At 35.6% G+C, this 22,573-nt stretch overlaps 1 protein-coding gene across 1 annotated transcript in view; it reads right to left on the reverse strand.

The window, feature by feature from the left end:
* The window catches only part of HDAC9 (histone deacetylase 9), a 684,034-nt gene that overhangs the window by 188,911 nt on the left and 472,550 nt on the right, over positions 1 to 22,573 (reverse strand). Inside the window, exons 18-20 of the mRNA XM_040644215.1 lie at positions 6,181 to 6,236; positions 5,849 to 5,936; positions 97 to 216 (exon numbers count right to left, since the gene is read on the reverse strand). Of these exons, the coding sequence (XP_040500149.1) occupies positions 97 to 216; positions 5,849 to 5,936; positions 6,181 to 6,236 (264 nt within the window). The remainder of the gene's footprint in view (positions 1 to 96; positions 217 to 5,848; positions 5,937 to 6,180; positions 6,237 to 22,573) is intronic.

A 22,573-nucleotide genomic window follows, 5' to 3' on the forward strand; every position in this document is an offset into this window, starting at 1 on the left:
AACACCAGCAAAGGACAAGAAAATTAGGGGTAATCATGCAATGCAATTACCTGAAAGATAAAAATAAAAGTGGGGCTCTAAAGAAATAAACCGAACCTCATTTGGGGCTCCACTGCCAGGGAAAAAGTTCCCTTCATCATAGCGATGGAGTGAAATATACAGGATGCTGGGGTCAGCATAAAAGGCCTGCTGTGTACCATTTCCATGGTGAACATCCTACAGGGAAAAGAAAACAGATGACAAATACAGTCATGTTAACTCTGTGTGGAAACAACTTTTCTTATTTCTAGTTCCCTTTCTATCCCAACCTCCTTCTCATTTTCTGTCTTCTCACTATGTCCCTCCTTCTTTCTCCTGTTCAGCTTGCTTCCACACCACCCCCTTTACTTCCTGAACTTTCAGGCAAATTACCCTTTAATGCACTCATTTTTTAAACTGGCTTCTAAAAATCAGGAAACCACAGTGAACATGCCCTGGAGACTCCAGATGAGCAGTCATTGAGAAAGCCCAGTCCTTTGGTACAATTAGATATTTATACACCGGCCCTTTGTACTCTTTGCTTCAGTGATGGAATCTCGCATCCTGTTTTATGGAGGAATTTTATGACTTATTAACTGCCAACAGTTCATAACCCCTCAGGCTTAATTAACTAGCCTCATTGGCCTCTGAAGAAAGACTAATGTTTAAACTACAAACTAGTATTCTGTAGAAGGATCTATGGCTTACAGAGCATTTTCGCAATTCTTGACAGAACACTAAACATACGTGTATGCATTGATTTGCCAAGTCCCACCATTAAGGTCAAAGGCTTTGCAACCAGCTGAGTAAATTGGCCTTCTTGGAGCATTCAGTTCAGTTAGCAATCCCTCAGTAGTTAGAATCACTTCAAAAGAGACGCCAGATGCAAAAAGGACTTCATACTTTATTTTGGTAAAATCGTGACGGTAAGAGTTGAAGACACAGGAGCATGAGCTCATCAGCTATTAAATCATTTGGGCCATGCAAAAAGATGGCATAGAGCTTCATGCAATCTTGTCCAATCTGCCTAATTTTAATATCATATCATGGCTCTCTCTTCCCTAGCCTCCTTCCTTTTCTTTTTCTTTTCTCCCACACCATACTCTCCCTTCCGACGAAAAAAGAAAAAGAAAAAGAAAAAAAGAAAAAAAAAGCCTGTATCATTAAAATGAATGAAAAAATTCTTAGGACATTTGTATATGATAATGATTTAACTCTTAACAGTTATTTGCTGGTTCGGTTGTTTTATGATATACACGTATGCTGGAACTGATGAAAGAAATGGGAAAAATAAAACTAACAGCATTTTAAAAAATGTCTTCACTGGAGGACCTCAAGTGGTAAGAACCTCAATTAATATGTTTCCTAGTATATCCTGGACATAATAAAATAGAAACTCTCAAAAGTGAATAATCTATATATTTGTATTCAAAATAATATTACTGCTACATGTGTAACACATACAATTTCAAGTTTAAAAAAGAAGTTTTAGTCACTTGTAACTATATACTTATATCGTACTTTATATCAGTAAAAATCCTATTGGTTTCAACAATGATTCCTACAACTTTGCATCAGGCATTACATTAAACAGCTTGTAAAGATTATTGACAAGTATTATGATGTATGTGATATTACACCTAATTTAAAAGATAAGTAAACTGAGTTTCAGAAAGTTTCAGTAATTTACTAAGACTATACAGAGGAAAACTTGCAAGACTGGGTCTTGAATCCATTTCTTACTCCCAAGGCCAAACTCATAACCATCATATGTTAATGTATACTTAATATTCATTACCTCTTTGATCCTCTTAGCAAATCTGTGAAGAGTGGTGGTCATCACAGCTCCTTATTGAGGTTTACATAACTTGTCTTCACTTCAACCTCCAGCCCAGAACTCCCTCACTAAATACCACCAAAACCTCCCTTTGCTGGATTCTGAAAGCCTGCACTGAACGTGCTATCCACAGTGCAGACGTACACTAATCATCTCCTCCTCTTACATTACACACATATCCAAAATCAATTAAGGAATCATAAAATATTGGGGAAGGTATGCATCCAGAAATTTGTTTTGGCTCAAGGCATACACATCAGGGGAAAAAAATAGCTTATTGAAAATATACTAACCCCTGGATTTCTGAATGTTCAAAAAAAAGGAAGGCAGAGATAGCAAGCTATTTTCCTTTATCTGAACAAAAATGAAACTAACCCACAACGTCTTCTGAGTTTGCTACTGGATACGTAGACGATGGACAACAAGATATTATGAAAAACAACAATGAAGGGATGTCTGCATTTTTACTACATGATAGAATTTTTAGTGAACGTTGTAAGAAAAATTTGCTCTGGCCCTAAATGGGTCTACACTTTGAAAACCAGAAAAATAATGCCTTGATTACTTTTGTATCTTTAGTGATGTTGTAAAGGTTTATTTAAAAAGGTCAAATAAAAGATGATAAATTGTCTTAGACAGAAAGTCGTTTGTTCTTGAAAAATGTGTTGGGTACTTATTGCATACATTTCTGAATAAGAAATATAGTCTTGCCCACAGTCTAATAAGAGTTCAACAGACATTATTCATTAAACTACACAAATCCATTCTAAAAATACTTGGATAATTCTTGATTTCATGCTCATATTCACAAAGTTTTGGGCAACAATTTATAATGTAACCTTGAGAATACTTTTTCAGCTTTCTCCGATGCAAAATATTCATAGAAAGTACTTACTACTCAGGTATGATCTGAGGATTATCTCAAATATATACCAGACTAATGTAAGAAAATTACTGGTGACTATGAGGAATTACTACAGTAATGAGATGAACTGAAATAATTAAATGACTCAAAATAGACCTTATTTCTAAAATTTACTGGGAAATGCTAAAAAATCATTTCAATATTTTTACTGGTTAAAAACATACTGTGAAAATTCATTTTCTATAGGGACTTAGAACAAATATGTTCTCATTATAATGTTAAAATAGCTTTAAATAAATCATATATTTGACCAGCTAATATTATCACTTATAAATACTTAGTACATGCACTTGTGACAATTCTTTTATTAAGTTTGGTGCTTAACTAAAAATGGAATTATCCAAAATCTAGGACATTTGAAGTGACTTTTTAATGAATTAAGTCTAAAATATATTATTTTCAGCTGAAAGTCACATTGCATAAAAGCTACCTGAGTCATGCATGCAACTCCTACTTTTGGGCTGGTTCATGCCCCAAACACAATGAACAGTCTTTTGTGAGTTGAAAAGCAAGTGCACCTGTTCCCTCTCCTCACCAATCTGAATGTCTCTGGAATCTCCCCAGAAGGAGAACTGGAATGAATAAGCTCCACATATCAACTAGAATCATTCCTGCCCAAAATACTCAATGCCTCTGAATTTGGCTGTAGCCCCAAATAGGAGGCGAATTAGAGCTCTGCTTTCTATTCCCTAGGCATATAAAAATGCTGAAACTAGTTGCCGGACAATGGACTAGCTTTGCCCTCTGTTGGCCCAAGAATTTGTGGAGCTAGTTCACACTGATTAGCTAACGTTAGTGACTTCGGATATGCAGGAATGAAATACTTTTGCCATTGAAGAACCTTCACTTCTCCTTCACTAACTTGCAGAATAGACCTGTCAGCCAGGGAGAACGGATGTTTCTGCGCCACGTGGCACTTTAAAACTTCCTTCTCGGCAGCTGGAAGAAACAAGGGAATTTCCTCAAAGTATCCCTGCAGCTGCAGAATTTGGAAGACTTGAAAGTAAGAATATGAGGGCTGGTGGTGATCTCAGAGGCAACCCTTTGGACAGAACTTCATATATTTGGAGGATTTGAAACAAAAACTTCTCTTCTACTACAGCCTGCTGGGAAATCAGTATCCTTAATGATTGGATAACAGAGCAAATTTACAATCAAAGGCCAGTAAGCTTACAGGACACTCCTTGGAGCTTCCAACCAACTTATTTTATAAATCATACTGAATTATCTAGAGCAGTCTTATATTAATATATAAGAATATAAACATTATATATTTAATACAGATATATATTACATATAAATAAAAACAAACTTTACAGACAAATCCTGGGGGGTATCTATCACAAGCAAGGCATTTTAGCTTTCAAGTCCATTGCATAATTCATTAGAGTTTGGATATCACAAATGTGCATTCAAAGAGACTCTTAACAATTATTATCTTCACAGAACCATAAAATAATAGCAGAGGAGATTCCTTAGAAAGTAATACTAAAAGATTTCTAAGGATAGGACAGTTTACCAATCTCCTTCCTGCACAATTTTGACAAATTTAGAAAGCTTAGAAAAACTTTCCCATAATCCTTTGTCTTCATCTGCTAGTCTTTCTTCAAGTTCTTGGCTTCTCTTTCTACCAGAAGTTATAGTACTAGAACTATATTAAATTACTTTTTAAGTTTACTATCTTATATGTCATGCAAATCTATAATTATCAATTAATGAAAATGTCATTTTGTATGTACATGGGAATAGAGATACTGATGTTCTCATTTTTGTAAAATTTTGAGACCTTTAGGACCTTGCTGTTGTAGTATATCTAGGCCTTCAACACATTTTTTTAATGGTGAACTATGATCTATAGTGAAACTCAAGCATATTTGGAAAATACATGGAAAGTTCTCAGCACCAAAATGCTTGGGAGGAGACGATACAGTATGTGGAAAACACCCATTCCTACCAAGCATTAGAAATGGTTATCAGTCTTTCATTCTTTTATCTTCTTTTCAACTCAACTAAGTATTTCTTCACATGGCTTTGTTCGTGCTTTCTAAAACCCTTTAGTTTACTTGCTTAACTGAATCAGAGGGCTGGATGGTGAGGCCACGACTTCCCAATAAGATTTAATTATGAGTGCAGATATGAACAAGATTTAGACTATTAAGCCTTGCACTTCAAAAAAACTTTTAACATATTTTGCCTTTAAATCTTTTATCACCTGCAAAAATTAATTAAGTGCAGATGTAGCAGGTTCGCTTTGGATGCCAGGGTTCATTTCCTGTCTATGCTTTGTCAGACAACCTATTACACCTCCTCGTGAACTAGAGGCAAACTGAAAACGGGGCTCATAAATCACCAGTCAGTTCTCTTTCGCCCTTTCCTGGGTTGGCCTTTTGTATGGGGCAGATCTCCAGCTCATTATTCATGAATATACTATAGACAACATGCCAAGTGTCATCTGCATTTAAACAAACCATTTGTTAAGCAAATTATAACTCTATTGTGTAAGAATGCATCATGTTAAAATGCAAGACTAATCTAATGCCTCTGACTTTTAATCACTCAAGGTTCCTGCCGGGAGTCATCCCAAACTGGCATACATGATCTCAGATCTTTTCAGAAAGAATGACATGCTGACTCGTTTTAATAATACCACTGTTGCACAACAAGCAACATGATTGCTAACCAGGGGGAAGTGGCCAATTGGTTACCAAAGCAACAGCATTCTTTCCAGCACATCTGACTATTTAAGTCTATATTCTGCAGGGAAAAGTAAATTCAGGTTCTGTTGGGTTATTTTAACTGTGGAAGTATCAATTCATTTAAGGATCATAAAAGTTGCCCTGATCTGCGCCTTCTTCTCATTAAATTGCAGTTAACACCATGAAAGTGAAACGTGAATGTTTATGGTTTCAGAACTGCAATCCTGAATTTAATGAGTTTCCACATTCAAAGGAAACGCACCCTTCAGTTGTTTGCAAGTACTAAAAGCAGGACAACGTAACACAGAAATATAAATACACTCCCTTTTATCTAGAGTCACTGAAAATGCAGCTCTGGCCAGGAATACATACCAGATCTACAATCAATATCTTGCTTATATTTAGTTGGTCTCTCAAGTACTTGGCGGTAATTGCAACTGAATTAAAAAAGCAGAACCCCCTGCGGAATAGAGAAGAACAGAGAAATAAGAAAGCAAATCAGCCAGGAAAACCATTATAAATAATGTTCAGAGCATTTTTTAAAATGCTATATGATCTCTGAAGCCATAAATCTGCTTCTGGGAGTACCTTGCAAGATTTTTCAGTCCATCTGCTAACAATTAGAGGCTTCAGAGACATGCACGGGGCAGGTGACCGCCAGGAACCGTGGCGCTTGGAGATGGGCAACAGTCCCTGGTACTTACATGGCTGTGGATTCTTCAGCATGATGGCCTGGGGGCCTTACAACAGCAAACCCATTCTGTAAAAACAAGACAGGTTTTCAATGATCAGATATGGGAGGATGGCTTGGATCTCCATGTTGTACAGAGGATCGGGCATACACGAAAAGATTCAAGTCTCTAAGAGGCTTCAGAGCCTGTTTTCTTGAACCCATTGCCATTTCAGAGAATGAACAGAAACAATATATATGATCACATTTTATCAGATCACATCTCAAAAAGAAGGCTCCTACAGAGCAAGGGGAAGAATAGGGATTTGGGAGATGTATCTAGCTGACAAATATGCATATCATCTGTTACACTAGCATGATTCATTTTCAAGAACAACTTCTTATTTTATGATAACAACATCCTACAGAAGAAGAAGAAATTCACTTTGGTGCAGGTTTGGGTCAAAATTTGGAAAGACCAGGGAAGATCCAAAGTGAAAATTCTCTAGCTGGATTCTCTTAATGGTTATTTCCACTCCATTGTCAGCAAAATGATAAATTTATACTCATACACTCACATACACACAAAAGAAACGCAGAAAGGTGAAAAAGAGAACAATGGAAAGCCCATATTTCTTCCAGTCTATAAATTTAGCTTGGATGACTGCCAAGACTTGCAACTTTATTGGATTCCCTAAGTCAATTTCTAGCCCACATTCTGGAATTTTATAAAGAATTCCAGGGCTGAGTAGCAATCAGATCTATCCATGATCAAGAAATGCCTTAACCTCCAGATTAGTTGGAATGCATCACGGAAAGCTGAAGTAACTCCAGCTTGAAGGCAAGGAACTATAAATCCTTACAAAGCCAGCCTGCTCAGAAAAGTTGGGTTGCTTGACATGAAACAAAATCATTCATCAGATGGTTCACACCACCTTTCACTTATCTTTGATTCAAGTGACATACTCAAAAGATACTTATTTAATACAGAAACTTAAAAATTTTGAAATTATTTTAATATACCCCAGGGATACTTTTTTCCACATCTTACTACAAGCATAAAGATAGTATCAAGAAAAATAATCTACTCCCTAGGACTTTAAATATACATAAATTTTTCTAGAATGCTATGGTAACCAAAATACAATGATTAATTTGCTGTACAGTTTTATGAGCATATACATAATGATAATCTCAGAAGCAAATTAGAAGTCAAATAACACAATATCAATTTTAAATGTAGAAATGGTGATAAACATATTTCCTATTACGGTTCTTAAGATACTTACTATAATGAGAGAAACTATTAATGAATCATACAAGACCAAAGAGATTGAAATTTTAAGATTGTACAATGAAACTTTAGTGTGCTGTAGAAATTCTGAAGATAGATTATTAAGTAAAGATTATGACAGGTGCAATATATCTTATTGGGAAGACAACAGGATGAAAATAGCAAATATAATACAAGGCAATATAATTAGCATGTAATGAATTTCTGTAATTGGATTCACAATACTAATGAACTTTTACAATTCAATTAAAACTAATATGCTTTTTTTTTTTTTTTTTAGAAAACTACGTTTTACAGGTAAAGGGCATGGATAGACAATACAAATAAGAAAAAATTCCAGTGATCAATAACTGTAAGAAAAAATATTCAAAGACATTTGTAATCAAACAAAAGTAGATGAAAATCCTAATGGAAAAACATTTTCCCACCCAGGAAATTGCATTTTGTTTTCAATACTCTATACTAATGGTACTTTATACATTCATAAATGCTGCCTAGAAGAAGATACTTTATTACAGCCTTCCTGGAAAATAATCCATCTCTATATATTTAGTGCCTTTAAAAAACATTTACTCTTTGAATTACTAATAAATTTAAAGGATTTTTGCCCTAAAGGTGTTAATAACTTTGTGGACAAGCATTTATATAAAAGATGTTTTATTTACATTAGGAAAAATGGAAATTATGTAAGTTAGCTAATATTAGGAGAATATCTAACTGAATTATGGTATATCTATACCATGGAATATCAGTCATTAAAATTTTATTATAAATACTGAGTGGAACAGAAAGATACCCACTTTGCAAGTATTAGTGTTAAAAATAACAGACACAGTATATCTGAGTGATGGTATTATATGGGTTACTTTAAATTTATAATTTCATATCTTTTGAAAATGTTTTTATAATAAACATTAATTATTTCATAATGAAAAAGATATAAAACAAGAGAAAGTTGAGAGATACATTTGATTTGGTCTTACAGGAGGAGCTGTGGTCATAAAGGTGGAGAAAAGTTTTAAAGGGTATTCTGGCAGGAGGGAAAAGTATGGACGATGACTTGGAAGAAAGGAATTTAGAAAGCATCATTTATGAATATTATGCTGTATATTAACTGGAATTTAAATAAAAACTTAAAAAAAATAAAGAATTATATACAAAAAAATCAACCTGAATAGAAATCATGTTAAGGAGCAACATGGAACTAAAATCACATAAATAATTAGCTAGATCATAGAGGAAAAAAAGTTAAATAAAATTTGATTTCTATTTTCCTTCTCTCACAGCCAAATTCCTTGAGAAAGGAGTCTGCCTTTCACTTTATAGTCTTCCAAACTAACCTCCACCATTCTGCTAAACTGCTTCTGAAATTGCTTGATCTGGGGTTGAAGATTATCTTCATGCAATAACCAACCTTCTCTCGGTCATTCTAATCCACCCAAAGCTTTCACTGTGCTCTCATTAATGGCAAACACCCTTGCATTTTCCTTGTCTTTTCTGAGTGCCAACCACCCCCCACCCCTTAGTTGAAGCCTAGCAGGGCTGCTGCTTCCACAGTCTGCTCAAGTGCTTCCTGCTTCCTCTCACACCACGCAAGCCTGAATTCAGGAAAAGACAGAACTGGTGTACTCCTAGGGTCTCCCTGATGCTTTGAGAGCATAAAACCCAATGCACCCACCCTTCACAATACTTTCTTGCAAGAAAGGATTAGATCACACACAGAGAGAAAAGATAAAACACAGTATGGTGACTGAGACTGAGCCCTGGGGCAGTCTGGCTCCTTTTGCCTCCTGTTACACTAGAGGAAATGTCAGTCCTCCTAAGATCTATTTTACCACCTGCAGTTAGGATCCCATCCCCTCCTACTTTTCCACCATCATTTATGTTTTTCTCACTAACATATTAAATTCATAGTAAAATTCCCAAATATATATATATGTATATATATATGTGTGTGTGTGTGTATATACATATATATGTATATATAGTGCCTTTAAAAATGTGTGTGTATATATATATATATATAATTTCATTCAAATTTAAATAAGCTCAAGTTTCCACCATCTTGAAATAAAAATGTTATATATATACCAAAGTAACACAAATATATACATATGTACAATATACTATGTACCTTCATCCTTAATCCCGCTGATCTCTCCAACTGCTACACTTTTCTTCCCCTTTAGCAAGCAAAATTCTTGAAACAGTGGTCTATCTTCCTACCTCCTTTTCCTCACCTCTGCCTCAATTACCTATCTCAAATTTATCTTCCACTTCCTTAGTCCACTAAAGAAGTTTTTACTAAGGTCATCAATGGCCTCCATGTCACTAATTCCAAAGACATTTTTTTATTCTCTCAGACTACGGGGCCCCTTGTCAACTTTAAACACTACTGGCTACATCTTCCTTTTAAAAACACTCTCTTCTCTTGGCTTCTGTGATTTCATGATCCCCTGGTTTATTTATCTGTCTTTCCACTTCCTATTCAGTCTCCCTTGAATACTCCTACTCCTCAGCTTGCTCATTAAATCTTAAAATTACTCATGGCTCAGTCTTAGACTTCTCCTCTTTCCACGCTTACTTCTGAGGCAATGCCATCACTCTTGTGGATTCAATTACCACCATCATCAGATACTTCACAGATTTCTATTTCTAGGATAAGCCCTCCACTGAGCACCAGACCAAAATATTAGCCCACCTACTCAATATCTTCATTTAAATATTCACGTGGAAGTTCCCTTCAAATTCAATATATTTAAGATCAAACTTCTAATTTTCTCCCAGCCTTCTCTAACTTACCAATGATTCATCCAGCAGCTCAAGTCAGAGACCAGTGAGTTATCCTTAATGGCTCCCTCTCCCTAGCCTTCCTCCATTTCATTTTAATTCATGACCAATTCCTGTTGATTTTGATTCTAAATATCACTCAAATCTATGTACTTAAATCTATATCTACTCCTTGAGTACTCTGCCTTTGAATGTCTGCCTTTCTATCATTCCTCCAGTATTTATTCTTAGTAATTCCTATAACCATACATACAAACACTCCCTTCAATACCTTGATTTCTCAGTTCTCTGACTCCTCGTCTTCAATGACTCTGCCTTCCATTTACAGTCATACTCCTAGACCTTGCCATTACCAGTGAGAAATGTACTCCATAATCTTAATGCCAAACATCCTACTCTCCTACTTTCCAGCTAATGCCTCAACAGCACCAAGACTTCTAATTCATTGACCTTATTTAACTTCTGCTATCCATCATTAATCCCTATCACTATGTTCACTTCCCTCCTTAGCTGGTTAGACTTCAGGGTCCATCACTGTATTCACTTCCTTGAATATGCTTTCAGATATCTTGTCCTTTTGTCCCCTCCAATATACTCCCCTGGTATATTAGTTTGCTCAGGCTACTATAACAAAGTACCACAGGCTGGGTGACTTAAACAACAGAAATTTATTTCTCTAGTTCTGGAGGCTGGAAGTTGAGATTAAGGTCTGGCAGGGTTGGGTTTGTGTTGAAAGCACTCTTCCCAGCTTGCAGATGTTTGCCTTTTCCCTAGGGTCCTTATATGGCCTTTCTTCTGAGTGTACACACACACAAGATCAGGGAGAAAGAGAATTCTAGTATCTCTTCCTCTTCTTACAAGAGCACTAGACCTATCAGATTAGGGTTCTACCCCTATGACTTCATGTCACCTTTATCACCTACTCACAGACCAAGGGTCTTCAAATACAGTCATATTAGAAGTTACGGCTTCAACATTATAAATTTTGGGGGCATAAGCATCCAGTCCATAAATACTTCTAGTCACTTTGTCCCTTTCTTCCTTCAATACACTCCCCTGATAAAATTACAAAATTAATTAAATATAACTCACATCTGCTCTGTTCCTGCAACTAAGCCTATATAAAAGCTACATAACTGGTCTTCCTTTAAAGTCATGATTACAAACCTCAGGTAGGCTCTCCAGGATGCCCAGCAATCATACTACATTCCTTTGCGAATTAACTCTCTATTTAGAAGAGTATTTCTACCTTTTCTTTCTTCAAATCTCTATTAACCCCTGCTCATTCTTTACCCTTTGCTGATGACCTAGCTTCTTATTTCACTTAAAATACAAGCAATTAGAATAAAATTTCCTCATCTTTCCATAACCAAATCTAACCATGTACTCTCACCAGTCCCTGATCCTAAGAGCAATTAATTCCCCTATGCACTTAATCCCACCTCTTACCTATTCAAAAGCACCTCACCTACACTTTTCCCTTTCCCTCTGGTATCATCATTTGATTCCTATATTGGATTGTTGTCTTGACAGTAAAAAACACATATAAGGCTTTCCTCTTAATAAAAACAAAATAGACAAGGCAAAATGACAAATAATAGCATTATACTATAATGCTATCATGTAATATATAATACATAAAATGCAAATTAAAATATAAATAATAAACTCTAATATTTTATTACTGATTTAATCCTAACAACATTTGGGAGCAGATAACATTATTAGCCTCATTTCATGAATAAGGAAATCAAAGCATAGAAAGATTAAAGAACTTGTTTAAGGTTCATACCAGCAAGTGACAGGGCTGGGATTCCATCCCAGATGGTCTAGCACCTGAAAACAAGCATTTAAGACTAGCTACACTGTACAACCTGGCCTTTGCTTACCTTTTTCAGCTTCATCTTGCACCACCATCCACTTTCCTTTCTCCACTCCAGCCACAGTGGCCTTTTGGTTCCTCCAGTGTACCTGTTTCCCCTAGCCACAGACCTCTGCACATGCTCCTACTTCAGAATGGGAATGTCTTCCATTCATATACCCACTCCCTTTACCTGGATAACACTTTCTCATCTGCACATTTCAGCTCCAATATCACCTGCAGAGAAACCATCTTTGAGCCCTAGCAGGTCAGCATCAAGATCCTCTGTAATACGCACTTAGAGATCTGCCAACCCTTGTTTCTGAGAACTCGTCTTAGTTTATAATGACATACCTCTTAACGTGATTATTTGTTTTTAAAATTTTCGATTATTGTGACATATAATTAATGTCACATCCATTCTCCCCACAGTGGGGTCACCTCTTTATGACCTGGCTTACCATTTTATCATCTAGACTTACATAGTGGCTGGCACATAGCCAGTGGTCAGTAAAGAATGATAAAATAATTTGTGAACAGATACTACTCTGGCTCTTATCCCTCTGGCGATTCCTTTGATTTGCTCTTGGCTGTAAGTTCTTCATTATCTCAAAGGTCCCAATTTTTGCATCCCAGCTTTTTGTGGGAGTTTGCCTATTAGACTTGGGAGCATCTTCTTTCTTAGAAATACATAAAATATTTTGTTCCTTACAATTAATGGAGACTTTGATTTAATGAACTATTGTGGAAACATGTTTTAAAGTGAAATTATTATTCTTACAGAAATGTCTGACTTTTACACTGGATTCTGAATGGATTTTTTTTTTTTCTGTACCCTTTATTATCTGGCATAAAGGTTTATTGTATGGGATACCACTGGAACCAGGGTTTTCCTTGGCTCAAGAATATCTATGTCTCCAATGAATATTTTTCAATGAGCCTTTTTATTATTATAATAATAATTATTATTTATTATTATTTATTTCACAGAGAGAGAGCCAGCGAGAGAGGGAACACAAGCAGGGGAAGTGGGAGAGGAAGATGCAGGCTCCCAGCAGAGCAGGGAGCCCTATGCGGGGCTCGATCCCAGGCCTCTGGGATCATGCCCTGAGCCGAAGGTAGACACTTAACAACTGAGCCACCCAGGCGCCCCTTGATGAGGCTTTTTAATAATCAATTTACTGTATATTCAAAAACCTCAATAATCTACTAGCTTATACAACTATAAGAAAACTTATATACAATAAAGGACTCAGAGGCTCAGTTTATTATTTTGTCATTTAATGCTAACAATAATCATTTTCATTTCATGAAAAAATATTGTTTTCTCAAACCTTGAAGTCTGTAAGATGTTTTCACTTCATCTAGCTTTTGAGCATCTCATTATGTAGTAGTAAAACCTATCCATTCATATAATTTTGAATTTCTTCCTACTTTACTTCATGAAAAAAAACCCTGCTTTATATTTTATTCAAAGTTATGAATACTAAGTGGTTAACCTAAGTAAATGAATGCTAAGGTACTTTTCTGTGACTTTATATCAATTTAAGAGTGATGTAATTTTGTCTTAATAATTTGATTTTTAAAATCTCTTCTCAAGTTTTAAATTCTCTTCAGTCATGAACATTACTAATCATAGAGCTTTGACAGTATTTTAGCATCACTAACAGTAACAATGTTTTCAGAGTGCTCTCAAATCCATACTTTTGTTATGGTTGCTGTTGTCTAGATCAATATTATGGGTGTTTCTACTTGGTTAAAGAGGAGGAGGATGAATTCTCTGATGTCGTCATATGGGGAAATGGAGGAGACTATTTGCTTCCCATATATAGCCATGGAAAGGGAATCTAGGACATTGTCTATACGTAAAAGTGGATTTGAATGGGAGGGAAAGGAATCCAATCATTTTAGACTATATTCTTTTTTTTTTTTTATAATGATTTTTTATTATATTATGTTAGTCACCATACAGTACATCCCCGGTTTCCGATGTAAGGCTCGATGATTCATTAGTTGTGTATAACACCCAGTGCACCATGCAATACGTGCCCTCCTTACTACCCATCACCAGCCTATCCCATTCCCCCACCCCCCTCCCCTCTGTGACCCTCAGTTTGTTTCTCATAGTCCATAGTCTCTCATGTTTCATTCCCCCTTCTGATTACCCCCCCTTTCTTTATCCCTTTCTTCCCCTACTGATCATCCTAGTTCTTATGTTCCATAGATGAGAGAAATCATATGATAGTTGTCTTTCTTTGCTTGACTTATTTCACTTAGCATTATCTCCTCCAGTGCCGTCCATGTTGTAGCAAATGTTGAGAACTCGTTCTTTCTGATAGCTGAGTAATATTCCATTGTATATATGGACCACAGCTTCTTAATCCAGTCATCTGTTGAAGGGCATCTCGGTTCCTTCCACGATTTAGCTATTGTGGATAATGCTGCTATGAACATTGGGGTGCATATGGCCCTTCTCTTCACTACGTCTGTATCTTTGGGGTAAACACCCAGTAGTGCAATGGCTGGATCATAGGGTAGCTCAATTTTTAACTTTTTAAGGGACCTCCACACTGTTTTCCAGAGTGGCTGTACCAACTTGCATTCCCACCAACAATGTAGGAGGGATCCCCTTTCTCCACATCCTCTCCAACAATTGTTGTTTCTTGCCTTGTCTATTTTTGCCATTCTAACTGGCGTAAGGTGGTATCTCAGTGTGGTTTTGATTTGAATTTCCTTGATGGCTAATGATTTTGAACATTTTTTCATGTGTCTGTTAGCCATTTGTATGTCTTCATTGGAAAAGTGTCTGTTCATATCTTCTGCCCATTTTTTGATTTGTTTATTTGTTTCTCGTGTATTGAGTTTGAGAAGTTCTTTGTAGATCTTGGATACCAGTCCTTTATCTGTAGTGTCATTTGCAAATATCTTCTCCCATTCCGTGGGCTGCCTCTTAGTTTTTCTGACTGTTTCCTTGGATGTGCAGAAACTTTTAATCTTGATGAAGTCCCATAAATTCATTTTATCTTTTGTTTCTCTTGCCTTTGGGGATGTGTCATGAAAAAGGTTGCTTTGGCCGATGTCGTAGAGGTTGCTGCCTATGTTCTCCTCTAGAATTTTGATGGATTCCTGTCTCACATCGAGGTCTTTCATCCATTTGGAGTTTATTTTTGTGTATGGTGTGAGAGAGTGGTCAAGTTTCATTCTTTTGCATGTAGCTGTCCAATTTTCCCAGCACCATTTATTGAAGAGACTGTCTTTTTCCCACCGGATGTTTTTTCCTGCTTTATCAAATATTAGTTGCCCAAAGAGCCGAGGGTCCATTTCTGGGCTCTCTATTCTGTTCCATTGGTCTATGTGTCTGTTTTTGTGCCAGTACCATGCTGTCTTTGTGATCACAGCTTTGTAGTACAGCTCGAAATCCGGCATTGTGATGCCCCCAGCTTTGTTTTTCCTTTTCAACAGTTCCTTGGAGATTCGGGGCCTTTTCTGTTTCCATACAAATTTAAGGACTGTTTGTTCCAGTTCTTTGAAAAATGTCCTTGGTATTTTGATCGGGATAGCATTGAAAGTGTAGATTGCTCTGGGTAGCATGGACATTTTAACTATGTTAATTCTTCCGATCCATGAGCATGGAATATCTTTCCATCTTTTTATGTCTTCCTCAATGTCTTTCAAGAGTGATTTATAGTTTCTAGAATATAGGTCCTTTACGTCTCTGGTTAAGTTAATTCCAAGGTAACGTATGGTTTTTGGTGCTATTGTAAATGGGATGGATTCCCTAATTTCTCTTTCTTCGGTCTCGTTATTCGTGTACAGAAATGCAACTGATTTCTGAGCATTGATTTTGTATCCCGCCACGTTACTGAATTGCTCTATAACTTCTAATAGTTTGGGAGTGGCTTCTTTTGGGTTTTCCATATAGAATATCATGTCATCTGCGAAGAGAGACATTTTGACTTCTTCTTTGCCGATTTGAATACCTTTGATCCCTTTTTGTCGTCTGATTGCTGTTGCAAGGACTTCTAGTACTATGTTGAATAATAGTGGCGAGAGTGGGCATCCTTGTCGTGTTCCTGATCTTAAGGGAAAGGCTTCCAGTTTTTCCCCATTGAGAATAATATTTGCAGTAGGCTTTTCATAGATGGCTTTTATGAGATTGAGAAATGTACCTTCTATTCCTACACTCTGAAGGGTTTTAATCAGGAAAGGATGCTGTATTTTGTCAAATGCTTTTTCGGCATCGATTGAGAGGATCATATGGTTCCTGAGTCTTTTCTTGTTGATATGATGTATCACGCTGATTGATTTGAGAATATTGAACCACGCTTGCATCCCAGGTGTGAATCCCACTTGATCGTGATGGATAATCCTTTTAATGAACTGTTGGATTCTGTTAGCAAGTATCTTGTTGAGGATTTTGGTGTCCATATTCGTTAGGGAAATCGGTCTGTAACTCTCCTTTTTGAGGGGGTCTTTGCCTGGTTTGGGGATCAAGGTAATATTGGCCTCAAAGAATGAGTTTGGTAGCTTTCCTTCTGTTTCTATTTTTTGAAATAGCTTTAGGAGAATAGGTATTATTTCTTCTTTGAATGTTTGGTAGAATTCCCCAGGAAAACCGTCCGGGCCTGGAGTTTTGTTATTTGGAAGGTTGTTTATCACTGACTCAATTTCTTCATAATTAATTGGCTAGACTATATTCTTGTAACCAGTGAAATTTTCTTTTTCTGGTCAAATTATCAAGATGTCAAACTTTATGTATTCTTTATATGCATAGTAAAACCCGCCCCAGGCAAGTAAAGGGCAGGGAGTAAGCAAATCACTAGAACCACTTTAAAGTTCTTTTTTTTTTTTTTTTTTAAATCTCACCTAAACAAAGTTCAAATTCCTCTACATAAGCTCAGTTAGCTATGGCACATATGGAACTGAAAATCTGGAGTGTAAAATAATCTGATCATTTTATTTGTTGCATTCATTAAGATGGTCTCATGGACAGGAGAAATGTGTATTTTCATTTTGCTAACATCCCCAAGTACATATTCAATGGATAGTAAGAACCATTACTAATTCCAACCTATGTAGAGTAATCTAGGTTTCAGAAATCATGGAAAATAAAGGCCTAAACATCACTGACGAGAGTAATGTAGAAAGTCAAGAACACATTGTATAATAGAATTAGCCAATATATACAGAATCCAGAAGAGAAAAGCAAAGATTATTTATACACTTTCAAAAATATTAAGCAATGATCTGGAACTTAAACTACCTGTAATAGCCAGTAGTCCTGTTAGCAACTTAATAATTTTGATTTATTCTTTATAAAAACATAACTGCAGTACATAGTATTGAAATTCTCTGTGATAGTAATAAACTGACAAGAGATCATGTTTCTTTGTTAAAAGTAGTTAATCAGATATTAGATCTTTACTTAATCTTTAACCCTATTTTGGGACACTATTAAGAACAAAATCAAAGAAATCTGTCCTGCTTTGAAAAATGTTTTATATAATATAACTGCCTACTATCCAAAGACTAATTGAGCATGTCAAACCAGCTGATTGAACTCTGTTTTCAAAATTTCTCTTTTAGTGCACTGCTAACTTAGAACTCAGTAATTACCTCCTAATGTCTAAATATTACCACTAAAGTGTTTCTAAATGTACTTAAGTATCAATCCTCAATGAAATACTATGTATCAAAACAAAAGCACAGCATGGAAAAACTGTATAGCATGTATTTCCAAGTAAAGATGTGATGGTTGAATTATTGCTTCCAATACATTTGCAGAATTGGAAATTTATATGCAGTGGTTTATGTGCCTGAAATATTTCCCTGGAAGCCAAAATCCCAGCTACCGCAGATCCATACTGATGTATTAGCAATTGTGAAAATGACTTTAAGAAACATTCATTTACATAAATTTTAAAAATATTTTAATCTGCTTTGATATTCAATAATAACTAAAATCATCAAATATGTTGGTGAATAAGCTATTTGGTGCTAGTAAAAAGAAGTGCTGAAAGCAACCAGAATCTGAAATTTACATGTCTATGCTGGGCTAGCACAACTTAATCTCCCAACAAATCCGTATGCTCATAAGTGCCCTTTTTAACATCTCAAGACATGTGCTTGCCCAGTATACAAGTCTTTTATATGATGATAGATCAAGAGTAATAAAAATAAAGCATGCATTAGCTGGTTTGACACATTTTAAAATTATTTATAGTAATAAATTTGGGGTTCTTCATATTAAGTTGCACAAGGGGAAGAAGTCAGAAACATGGTAAAGATATAATGCCTTTGTTAAGACTTAATTGGATAGAAGATCCTAATGTTTTCCTATTAATTTTTTTTTTTTAAATCATTGCTTGAAGAGATTATGTTGTCTGTTGGATCCTGTTTTAGTTGTTGTATGGGTTGGCCTGCTTTCTTTCCTTCTTTCTTTTTCATTTCTCCTCTCCTTTGCTTTTTTTTGGTGGAACGGGGTTATAATATTTGTTGTAACAGGATTTAAAATATAAATAATACTACTCATCTTGTTACATTAAGCACTTTAATTTATAACTATTCCCCTTCCTCTGATTTAGGTAAAGTGAAATAAGGCAAAAATGTCCATTAAAATTCTCTAGCATCTTGTGAAATATCTATGATGGTTCATATGAACTTGTGGACTCTCCCCCTCAACCAAAATGGTGCTGGTTACAATCAACATAGTGGTATGAGAGTCCATTCTTTCAGCTAAAGAAGCTGAAAATTGTTCAATGGAAATTGTTCACATTATCTTTGCTGATATCACTGGATGTTAAAATTTGGGGGGGATGATCATACATTAAAGTTGAATGAATACTCCTTCCCCTCCTACCACTTACTACCTGGTAATAGATTAAGGGATTTAGATTATCAGAAACCAACTCAGGAGCAAAGAAAGAAAAACAGATAGTCATTCCTCCTGCCTTGCTTCCCCCACTTCTGTTTACCTTGTAGGGGCTTGTGCAACAATTGGCTCAGACTCCATTTTTCAGGAATGGCTCAGGCATAGGAGTGTTAAGAAGATGTTAAATACCTGCAATCTCAAGTTGATCATTACGGATATGATACAACTTATCGTTTGTTCAACATGCTTTATACCAACTCCCACTCCAAGCTCCTAATGAATAGTAACTGTGAACCTTTGGTGTATTCTGAGGTCTTCCTCTTCAGCTACCTAATATCTGTGATGAAAAATAGTTCTATATGATTTACAGCATGGCAACAATAATATGAGTAGAAAATTCCCCTTCCCAGCTTTAATTTTTTGGAATAAAATTTTATTTAGAAATAAAAAGAAAGGCATTAAGTCTTCTAAACATTGCAAATAGTTGGTTTGTCCTATCATGCCTATCTTTATGAGAAAGAGAAGATCAAATTGTGTCATCTCAAAGACCTATCACTGACAAATACTAGACTTTATCTACTTGTATTCAATTCTACAAGTCTTTGAGAAGCATTGTATAATATCTTAATTGTTAATTCTATATATAAAGCATTAAATCTAGTTTTGTGATTCTTTCTGAAGGGAAGGAATTGAATAGGAATGTAAGGATAAAATACTATATTGCAGAATACTTGAACACTAAGTCAAGAGGTATCTCCTAATAATATCTAAACCGCTTATAAAATTTGACATTGAAATTAGTAAATCAAGGTCGGTCTTCTGGGTTGCCTTTAACTGCAATTCACTGGTATGCATAATATTTTGAAATATGCCAATATAGACCTCAAAACCAGTTAACTTCAGCCTTTAAAGGGACTTTCTAAAATGACAGTTTGCTTTAGAATCAATGCTATTAATCTACAGCTTCTGAGGAAAGGAAATTTCACAAAGAAAGTTTGTCTCTCACATACTAGAATCTGGGCGGTTAAAGGAGGTAGGGAGATTTGCCAAGAAAACAATAAGGGACATATGGGAATACCATTTTGTTTCTTTGAGTGAGCTCAAGGGAGCCAGGAAAACAGGAGCCCAGCATTAGCAGTTTAACTGATTGGTGGACCCCAAAGCATATGTGCAGCTGCCAGACCTGCTCCCTGAAGAATCCAGAAGGAAGAAGCTTGATGACAGCACTGGAAAACAGTTCTTAGGAAGCCTGGCATCTGTGGCCCATAATGCCTACAGCCTTGAGCCTGGCAAAGATGTAGCTATAGATAGGAATAAACACAGTCATGAAAAACCAGTCTCCTCACAGAAAAGAGACAGGGTATTTGATGGTGCTTATATTACATATAATTTAAGTTGAGCCCTGTATGAAAATCATAACAATGGATCCACTATGAAGAAGTTTCTGTTGGAAAGTGGGGGGATCATCAGGAGAGGCTTGGTAAGGCAATAATAACCCACTAAAAGCTATTTGTTTAGTTTATCAATCAGGGGTTTCTGCTGACACAAGCTCCAACAATTTAATTCCCTGAATTTTTTGAAACATGACTAGTTTTTGGACTAAACTGACCAAAAAAATCAGGTATTTTTCATTATGTATATAGAGCCTCAGTATGAAAAACTTCTGAGAAAAAGGATTTAGGGCAAAAGAGTTTTTGGCTTAGTTTTAAGAACCAGAAAAAAAACAACAAAATTTTTTAAGACAGATGATCATAGCCTTCTGTGAGGACAATAGTATAATATAATAATATGACATTATAATAATAGTAATTATTAGAGAATATTATAATAATAGTAAGATAATAGTAATGACCAAGACCTGATAAGAGATGACTGGGGGGAAAAGACTATATCAACAAAAAATCACTTTTGTCATTATACTTACATCTTACTACAGATTTTCATTCAATCAATGGTGGTTCTAATAGTCTTGGTACCTCTTGGTACATACATATATTTATTCAATTAAATACATGAAATTTCAAAAATTTTAATAGTAGCAAAGTACATTTTATAACTATTACCTAAATGTCTGGGTTTTTAAGTAGAGGATTTTTAACTTTGGTCTTATTATTCTTACTCTAATGGTAAATTTTCTTCTTTCATTAAATTTTAATTCTCCATGATCATATACTGTAACAAGAACAGATACCAGCAATTAAATTTGTCATTTCAATCAAAGGTACACAACTGAATAAGAATTTCAACCAAAGGGGCACCTGGGTGGCTCAGTTGGTTAAGCATCTGCCTTTGGCTCAGGTCATGATCCCAGGGTCCTGGGATTGAGTCCCACATCAGGCTCCCTGCTCCGTGGGGAGACTGCTTCTCCCTCTCCCCCCACTCATGCTCTCTCTCCTGCTATCTCTCTCAAATAAATAAATAAAATCTTAAAAAAAAGAATTTCAACCAAAGAAATTAAATTATGTAGCATTATGTACATAGCAGCATTGTGTGGAAAAAACACCTAATCAAACGACCAGACTTCATTTTACAAGTTTGTATGTGTGTATATGTGTGTGTATGAAATTTATTGCCATATAAAATTACAAAGGTGTAAAATACTTATGTTCTCTAAGTGTGTATGATACGTGTGATTTGGACACTTGTATCAAAAAGCAAAACAATGTCTTTTGCAGAGATTGAAACAAGGGCGAAAGTTAACATCTGCATTATGCATAAACCAGCAGGTATCAAATTTAATACTACCAGAGATAAAAAACAAACATAAATTAGTTGGAAGATTTTTTCTCATTACATATCATTTGTGCTACATTTTAACTATTGAAGTGAAAATATCACAGTATAAAATGTTGTAAGTAAATGCAAAATGCCTAGAATTTAATTCAGGAAGCATTCTTTTCCATATAAGTTATTTTTAAAATAACTTTAGGACTTTGACTAAAAGCGTAAATAGCCGTCAGGGACTGAGAAAAGCTCAGCAAGGTTCAGAGGGGAGAAAGATGTAGATAGTTAGAGTCTGAGGGCAGATGCAGCAATTTTTAGTCAGTATGAGCTAAACCACATACAAGTAATGAAATCTGGACAGTCCAAAGCCAAGAAACAGACGGAAAGGCTGGAAATAGGCAGATCCAATTACCATGGAGCAGGCAGTTAAAACTACAAACTGGATTGAAATATTAGCCATCAGAAAAGCAGATGGATAAAATAAAAACCTAGAAGGAAGCAGACTGTGCAGTGGGAACACCACAGGCAGTCCAACTAGGCAATAAGTCTTAGTTCCTGAGTAAACAATCTGAGTAATCAGTAGGCTTACCTTTTACTTAATCTAAGGGTTTAAGTATTTGAATGTCATTTTTCAAAGGTGTAAATCAGTCCATAAATTGACTAATTAAAAAGTTTTCAGAAAAGTTGAAGCACTAGGTATGAAAGGCAACGAGAAGATCAAGAACAAGGCAGTTTCCCGTAAAAGTAAACGTGTAACTGCCAAGGTTTCTCCCTTTTTTTGATGTTTACATATCCATTAACAGTGGATGTGCTGAGACTACTTAATAACATGTTTGTTATTTCCTTCATTTAAAGTTGAAGAATCAAGTAGAGAAATAAGCTAATGT

The sequence above is a fragment of the Ursus maritimus genome, unplaced genomic scaffold (assembly GCF_017311325.1).
Source record: "Ursus maritimus isolate PB19 unplaced genomic scaffold, ASM1731132v1 scaffold_3, whole genome shotgun sequence".
Taxonomy (NCBI): Eukaryota; Metazoa; Chordata; class Mammalia; order Carnivora; family Ursidae; genus Ursus; species Ursus maritimus.